This window comes from Cardiocondyla obscurior, unplaced genomic scaffold (genome assembly GCF_019399895.1).
Source record: "Cardiocondyla obscurior isolate alpha-2009 unplaced genomic scaffold, Cobs3.1 scaffold5_5392496_5426199, whole genome shotgun sequence".
NCBI classification, from domain to species: Eukaryota; Metazoa; Arthropoda; class Insecta; order Hymenoptera; family Formicidae; genus Cardiocondyla; species Cardiocondyla obscurior.
In genome coordinates this window covers 1,613-9,401 of record NW_027228842.1, presented here as the reverse complement: position 1 = coordinate 9,401, position 7,789 = coordinate 1,613, and the positions used below count along the sequence as shown (strand labels likewise).

The window sequence follows — 7,789 nt, the reverse complement described above, 5'->3', positions numbered from 1 at the left end:
GTGACTTATCTCTCGCAGAGAAGAATAGCGTGTGGTTTTAGTCGGTATTAGGCAGCTCAATTACATCTGTAGCATAAGACCGAGTCCGACATATCCCCCAACTCAAGGGAATCCGTAAAAGGATTTTTCCACACGTAAATCAAAAAAAAAAAAAAAAAAGGTTAGGTTAGGTTAGGTTAGGTTAGGTTAGGTTAGGTTAGGTTAGGTTAGGTTAGGTTAGGTTAGGTTAGGTTAGGTTAGGTTAGGTTAGGTTAGGTTAGGTTGACTCTCAGAAGGGCACCGGCCCACGCGCCAACCCCACCTCCTCGTGGTGAGAGTCGGTAACTCCGGGGTACTCCCCCGGAGGCTGACGGGGCTCTGGCTTCGGGCGAAGTCCACACACCGGTGTGGAACTTCGGGCGGCGGATCGGAGGCAGTAGTAGGTTATAAGTCGTGGCGGAGGTAACGGCAAAGTACTCTTCGGAGTATGGCCGGGGGCTTTTAGTCCTTAAAGCCGAAGCACGACTTGGCCGAAACTGTCTCTGCTGAAACTGCCACGCGGCGCTTAGAGCGCTGGCGAGGGAGCTTCACTCCCTTGCATCGGGTGGACTGGTGGCGGAGGGACTTGTAGCTGCATGCAGCTGTAAGTCCCAAAGCTATAAGTCTATACCCGTGACATTTTACCCCTCGGGGTAAATTGTCTTCGGGCACGGGTCGGCTGGGAGCTTCGGCGCCCTGGCAGCGTGACGGCTTCTGGCACGGCCCTGTCCGCTTAGGTAGCTTGGCTCCCGTTTGCAGGGAGCCTCGGGTAGGCGTAGGCATGACTCGGGAATCCCGGGTGCACCGAGTCAGCCATCGGGCGTTAGTTCTTCGGGTAGGAGGTTCCGCCACATGAGCCACGGCCATAGAGCGGAGCCAGAGGGGGGTTCGAGTCTGCCCCTCGATAATCCGCAGACTTCGCGTCGCGTTCGGGTTCGTGTACTTATTCGCCTAGTGCCCAGTGGCCAGAGCGAATTCAGGGAGTCGTGCCTGCTCCCTAAATCGCAGGCATCGTTCCTCGCGAGCGGAACACTGGCCGAAGGCCTTTGGCCCGAGGACTAAGACCGCTACAGGGTCCCATCCTCACCCTGGATAAATAACGGAGGATGGCTAGGATTGGTTACCCTTGCATGAAAGGGGTCCGGGTAGGAGGACGCATTAATGTCGCGCGGCGCCGGGCGGCCCCTTCGGGGGAGTTAGGCTGGCAATGCGAGACATCGAACCGTCCACTGTAGGGGTTATGTCTGCCCCTCAATAATTCCGCAGACATAGACTTCGGGTAGGGTGCATGTGATCTGACGGTCCGAGGACCTGAAGGTCACATGTGCAAACTGGGTTCGCCTTCCCCACGTATAAAAACACGGAGGCGGGACACGGGAAGGAGACGGTTCATGGCCGACTGTGATACGCCGCTTTGCGGGGGCATAAGTTCGGACATGAAACGTCGAACAGAGGTCCACTTACCCTCTGTATAATAAATCGGAAGTGGGCGGGCCGGGGGTGGTTCGCACTTGGCGAAGCATCTCCGGGAATGGCGTGGCCATCAGTCCGGGGCGCGGTGTCCGTGATCGTCGGGATTCAGCGATGTGGGTATCCCCTGGGGTCTCCCCTCTCGCGCCCCGAACGCACGCGGAGGGTGTCAGGCTTGTAAGGTTGGGCGGTATACCGTTCCCTTCCGAAAAGAGCCGTGGCGAGAGTGGATACCGCGCCTTGGACTCTTGGTGTCCGTCTAGTGAGGGTCCACCTCCCCTCACTATAATCAATTCGGAGGCCGGTTATTAGTGGCCCGGCGCAGTTGGGGGCACGGGATGTAGAGCCGCTGTAGTCTGGTGGCAACGAGTGTCTGGGTGCTTGCACCCAACCTCAATTTCCCTCAGGGGCCACAGATGCCGACCCTTTATTAGGTCGGTGTAGGTCTGTGGTACGGGACTTGGCGGTCCCGAGGTACCCGAGCCCGGCAACCACTTTGCCGAGAGGGTGGGTTTTATTCCCCCCAAGGTGGTAAGGGATGGCGACCCGGAATTCAAACGCCCGGCCTGCCGGGGCCGTTAGGGGAGTTTGTTCCCTTCCGGCGGGTGGTGTGGGGGTTGGGGGGTTAGGGGTTGGGGGTGTATTCCTTTTCCTTTCCTTTCCCTTCCTTCCCCTGTCCCGCTCATTTTTGAGCGGTGTGTACGGGCGTGAGGCCGCTCGGACGTATTCCGAGGCAGGGCTCACGCGCCGTGTGGTTTTGGTGGACCGTTCAGGGCCGCTCGAACATATTTCGAGGCGGGGCCCGACGGTCGGTGTTGGTATCGGGCAGGCCGGGCTCGTCAGGGTTGGCACCCAACCGGCTAAGGAAGAAAACCCGGAGACAAACCAAATTTCAATGATTTAATTATGGCAGAGCACAGTAAAAAGACGACGAATTTACCGTCTCGGGGGTCGGATCCCCAGAGACCGGCGAGGGTGCTGTCCCAGCCCCTCCCGTCGTCATCAACGATGGGCCACCTACCGTTTGCCCCGCAGGGTAGGGAAGCAGCGACTGCGAAGGGCCCGATAGACCAGGCCCCGCGTCCTTCAAGCAAATGAGGGCAAGGTCGGGGGGCCATCACCTTCCCCTCACCTTTAATGGGACGGCACCAATCTGGGAGGCGTCACCGTCGCCGTCGGTCGCGTCAAACACAACGGCCGATATTTACACGGACGACGTGTTCGTGTCTGGTGCAGAGGACTCCAGACGTCTCGTTAGACGTGTCCGGATCGTCTAAATCCGGATCGCGAAAAGAGGGCGTCCCCCTACAGGGATTATGTTGGCTTGGCAGCTGCCAAGCTAAAGTAGTGGAGGCGGATCGGAGACTGGCGGATCTCGAGGAGAAAAGGAATATCCTCGACCCCTGCACGCCCTTGCCGCCCAAAATTAGAGAGACGGCGGAGGAAACGGTGGAGCATTATTTAGAAGAGCTCAAAAATGCTCCAACCGGGGACATTTTGTCCCAAGCGTTCCAAGACGTGGAACAAGTCTTGAGAGTCTCCAGCGTCTCCAAAGGACTCAAGGGAACGCTGGCGAAGGCCCTCAAGACATCGGCCTGTCGCGTCCGCGCTGGAGTGACCATCCTCTCCACGCGGAATATAACAACAGCCGGAGAGGGACAAGGATCCGAGCTCCTTATATTATCCAAGGAGCTCGAACAAGCGCGCAGGGAAATTAAAAACCTGCGCGAGGAAGTAAAGCGCTAAGAGGGAGAGCATCAGGTTACCAACCTCAGAACATCCCCTCCTATTTCCCTGTTGTATCAGGAGGGAAGTCCCCCTAATAGTAGAGGCAGTGGACAATGCCACTGCAGGGTCACCAAAGGAAGACATCGCGGGGAAAAGAAATTCTCCCCGCGATCGGAATGGCCGGCGTGAGGCCGCAAATACAAGGAAGTCGAGAATTATTCCCGACTCACCGCCGAAGTGAGGAGCCGAGGAGGCGATGATGAGCCGTCTCGACTCTCTCTTTGAGAGATGGCTGAGGAGAAAATTTGGGACTCTGCCCCCTCCCTCCTCAAGCAAAAGGTGGAAGTAAGGACCCCCCCGCATCAAAGAAGGGGGCGAATAAAAGGGCTGAATCTCAGACCCCAAAAAAGAAGAAGTCCAGAGGCGGGAAAGGAAGTAAGGCGAATAAAGGGGAGACCGACACAGACGTGTCCTTAATGCCTCCCCCTACAACGTCATTACCGCCTAGAAAATCGAGGAGGACGGCTTCCCAAAGCTCTGCGTCTAGAGCCACTTCCGCCCCAGCCGAAGCATGGGCCAAAGTGGTTGGACGCAAAGAGAGGAGAGAGGCCAGGTCTTTGGCCAATCCCACGTCATTCCACCCAAGAAGGGCGGAGTACGCCAAAAGCCCCCTAAGAGGGGACCTTCAGGACGCGGGAAGGACCGCCAACCGGCGCAACCGCCTCCAACGACGAGAAAGAGGAAGGAGAAGCCGCCGAACACCGCGGCCATCACAGTTACCTGCCCTGCGGGCAGATACACGGAGTCCTTAAGCTCGCCAAGTCTAAGATAGACTTGGAGAGCCTGGGGATCTCGGAACCGATCCCGTCGTGGTTTGACGGGGTCGATAGTATATGAGTAGGAGGAAGGTAACTCGACCAAGGCGGATGCCTTGGCCGAGGCAATGAGAAGGCGCTGGAGGACAAGAGGGTGTTAGAGTCCAGCGTCCCTCCAAAATGGCGGACATAAGAATCCGCGACCTCGATGACTCCGCTACTACGGAGGAGGTCGCGGATGCGGTAATCAAGGCCGCAGCCATCGACAGGAAGGAGATTAAAGTTGGACCGCTGCGGGGGTCATATAGTGGGTTGTACACAACAGTGGTGCGTTGCCCCCTTGCAGCGGCCAACTTATGGCGTCAAAGAAACGCCTCAAAGTAGGGTGGATCTCCACCAAGGTGGAAATCCTAAATGAACGCCCCCTGCAATGTTACAAGTGTTTGCAGTGAGAGAGATGCCCCTCCGCCATTGACCGCAGCAAATGCTGTTTTAGATGCGGAGCGGAGGGGCACCAGGTGGCCACCTGTGAGGAGCCACCTAAGTGTGTGGTGTGTGAGGCGGGTCGACCGTCTTCTCACAAAATAGTGAAACTCCTGCCCCGCACAGAGACAAGTGCGGGGCAGTGGAGTCATAAGAAGTAGTAAGGAGAAGCGGGCGCGGTCTAAATCTGGAGCAAAGACCACGCCCGCCACTGTTGCCTCTCAAGAGGCAGATAGGAGTGGCCCCGAAGCGATGGAGATCGCGGATGACCCCAAAGGAGCAACGCGCTAAGCGCGTACCGAGGGGGGCGGATAAGGGGGCGGAGTGTCTGGAGGAGACCGTACCTGGCCCTTCCAATGGCTAGTACGGCCATCCTCCAGACGAACGAATCACGCCCGCCAGGCACAAGACCTTTTCATCCATAGCCTGGCGTAAGTTTGGTATTGGGATCGCTGCGGAGCCATGTTCGTCCCCCAACATCCAGGTTGGGCTGGGGACACTCTAGGCTCCGTAGCGATCACGTGGACGTCGCACACCCACCCATGTTCCCCACTGTCATCCGGGGATGGGTGGGTGGCCGTTCAATGGGTTAGACCCGTGATAATCGGGGTATATCTGTCCCCGTCCCTCGATCTCGCCACTTACGAAGCGAGACTCGAGGAGATCGGAGACTTTGAAGCCCGGCATCCTCAGCCGGTTCTCCTGGGGGATTTCAACGCTAAGTCCCCAGGTTTGCCCCAGCGAGACCGGCGAGGGGAGTTGGTAGAGGAGTGGGCGGCCGCACTCGGCCTCCTCATTGTCAACGAGGGGGCCGAGAGTACCTGTGTGGCGTGGCGGGGCGAGTCCATTGTGGATTTGACGTGGGCAAGTTCATCTGCCCAGGGACTCGTCGGGCATTGGAGGGTGCTGACGGGCTGCGAGACATTATCAGACCATGTGTACATCGGCATGAGTCTGTCCGCAGCCCAGTCGCACCTTCCGATCTCCGTCTTCAGGGAGACGTGTCGTAGGAGGCGGTGGGCAATACGTCATCTCAACAGGGACCTCCTCACCGCAGCATTGGAGGGGGTCACCTGGCCCACCGACCTGCCCAGAAGTAACGCGCTGGAAGACGTGGAGAGTCTCTGCAGCGCCCTGTCAGATGCATGCGACACCGCCATGCCACGGGCAACAGGTCACCCCTATAATGGGGCGTATTGGTGGACGGAGGAGATAGCGACGTTACGCCACTCCTCTGTCCAAGCCCGGCGGGCGTTCCTTCGCGCCAGACGGCGCCGGAACGAACCCGCCGAGGCAGTTGCGGCCGCCTACGCCTCTTACAGTGGGCGCCGGGCCCTTAAGACGGCAATAAGAGCCGCCAAAGGAGCCGCGTGGGACGCACTGATGGCGTCAGTGGAAGAGGACCCCTGGGGGCGCCCGTACAAGATCGTCACTGGACGATTGCGCCCCAGAGGTCCTCCAGCGACAGAGTCCCTCGACCCCGCTGTGTCGAGGAGATAGTGCGTCGCTCTTCCCCCAGGAAACGGGGGAACGAATTCGGCAGGGGCCCGTGCCTATGGGTGTTCCCTGTCCGGAGTGGAGCGACGCCGACCAGTGTGGTCGAGGAGGAGTTGGCCCAGGCCATTAAGAAGAGTTCGGACAAGGCCCCGGGACCAGATGGAGTCCCGGAGGGTCCTCAGCCTTTCCTCGGGTAGGGTCAAAGACTCTCTGTCGCGTGTACACGCGGCTCCTTCGGGAGGGTATCTTCCCCCTGTGAGGACGGCCTCCCTTGTCCTTATTCCCAAGGACGGGAAGCCTGTTGGAGAGCCGTCCTCATATCGGCCGATATGTCTCCTGGACGAGGCGGGTAAGCTCTTCGAGGCGAATTATCGCCGGCCGCCTTGTCCGGGAGATAACACAGGGAGGTTAGCGCTGCAGGAAGCGCAGTTTGGATTCCGCGAGGAAGATCGACAATAGATGCTATAGCATCACTTAGATCCCTCGCGGAATCCACCAGAAGGAGGGTGTTGTTGGCGGTATCGTTGGACATTGCGAACGCCTTCAACACCCTCCCGTGGAAAGATGGGGAGGCCCTGGAGTACTTTCAGGTCTCCCCGTACCTGCGCCGGGTAGTGGGCCAATACTTGGACAAGCGGCGCCTGTCCTACGTCAACCGGGACAGGCGCCCTGTTGTGATGGAGGTCGAGCGCGGGGTTCCGCAGGGGTCAGTGTTAGGCCCCTTGCTGTGGAATCTCGCGTTCGACAAGGTATTGAGGGCGGCACTTCCCCCGGGCTGCGGGGTCATCTGCTACGCAGATGACACCTGATAACAGCGGGGTAGGTGGAACGAGGCCCACGCCCTGGCGCAGGTAGGGACGGACATCGTTGTGTCTGTGATATCCGGGCTGGGGTTGAAGGTAGCGCCCACAAGACAGAGGCCATGCTTCTACGATGCCTCTTGGGGGCGCCCTCCCCCAGCCCGAATATATAAGTGGTCCCCGTCCAGGTGGGGCCAGATTAAGTACTTGGGCCTCACGCTGGACGGGAAGTGAGTATTCGGGGACCACTTTGCCAAAGTGGTTCCCAGAATAGGCAGGCGGCCATGTCACTAGGCCGCCTTATGCCCAATTTGGGTGGTCCCCTCCTGGGCGTCAGGAGATTATACGCGGCTGTCGTCCGCTCCATTGTACCTATGGAGCTCCTATCTGGGCGGACGACTTGCCGCGTAACAAGAGAGCGCTGGCCAGTGTTAAGCAGGCGGAGCGTAAAGTGGCAGTGCGGGTTGCGCCTGTATAGAACTACCGCCGCAGATGCGGCGGCCGTTATGGCGGGCATCCCGCCACTTGATATTGAGGCCAAGTCCTACGCCAGCGTTACCGGCGTAGGACCGAAATGGCCAGGCGGGGATCAAGCCCCCGCCTCAGCGTTAGCCAAGCTCCGTCTGCTTTGCCGGCGCCAGGTCATGAGCCAATGGGGCAGTCGCCTCATGGCCATGACTCCTGACGCCCATGGTTTTCGAGTTATTGGCGCCGTCCGTCCACACTTCCAACAGTGGATGGACGGCGTCATGTAGGAGACTGCCCTTTAGGGCGGCACAGGTGGTCACCGGACATGGTGCGTTCGGTGACACACACTAGCCTTTATAAATAAGTCACACTCCCAAATGTTGGGAGTGCGACAATAAGCCAGGACTCGGCCGATCACACTCTGGCCGAGTGCCCGGCGTTTATGAAGAGCCGCTCTTAGAGCGGCGTCGTGACCTCTCACTCCCGGCTGTCATCAAAGCCATCACGGAG

General features: G+C 58.9%; 1 protein-coding gene across 1 annotated transcript; it reads left to right on the top strand.

Moving 5' to 3' along the window:
- Positions 1-7,095: 7,095 nt before the first annotated feature.
- Positions 7,096-7,566, top strand: LOC139113051 (uncharacterized). Its single transcript, XM_070673941.1, has one exon. The coding sequence runs from the start codon at positions 7,096-7,098 to the stop codon at positions 7,564-7,566; it is 471 nt and encodes a 156-aa protein (XP_070530042.1).
- The last annotated feature ends 223 nt before the right edge of the window (positions 7,567-7,789 follow it).

What these genes read in the sequence shown, in the direction of transcription:
- LOC139113051 (XM_070673941.1), top strand. Translation starts at nt 7,096, where the DNA reads ATGTCACTAGGCCGCCTTATGCCCAATTTGGGTGGTCCCCTCCTGGGC.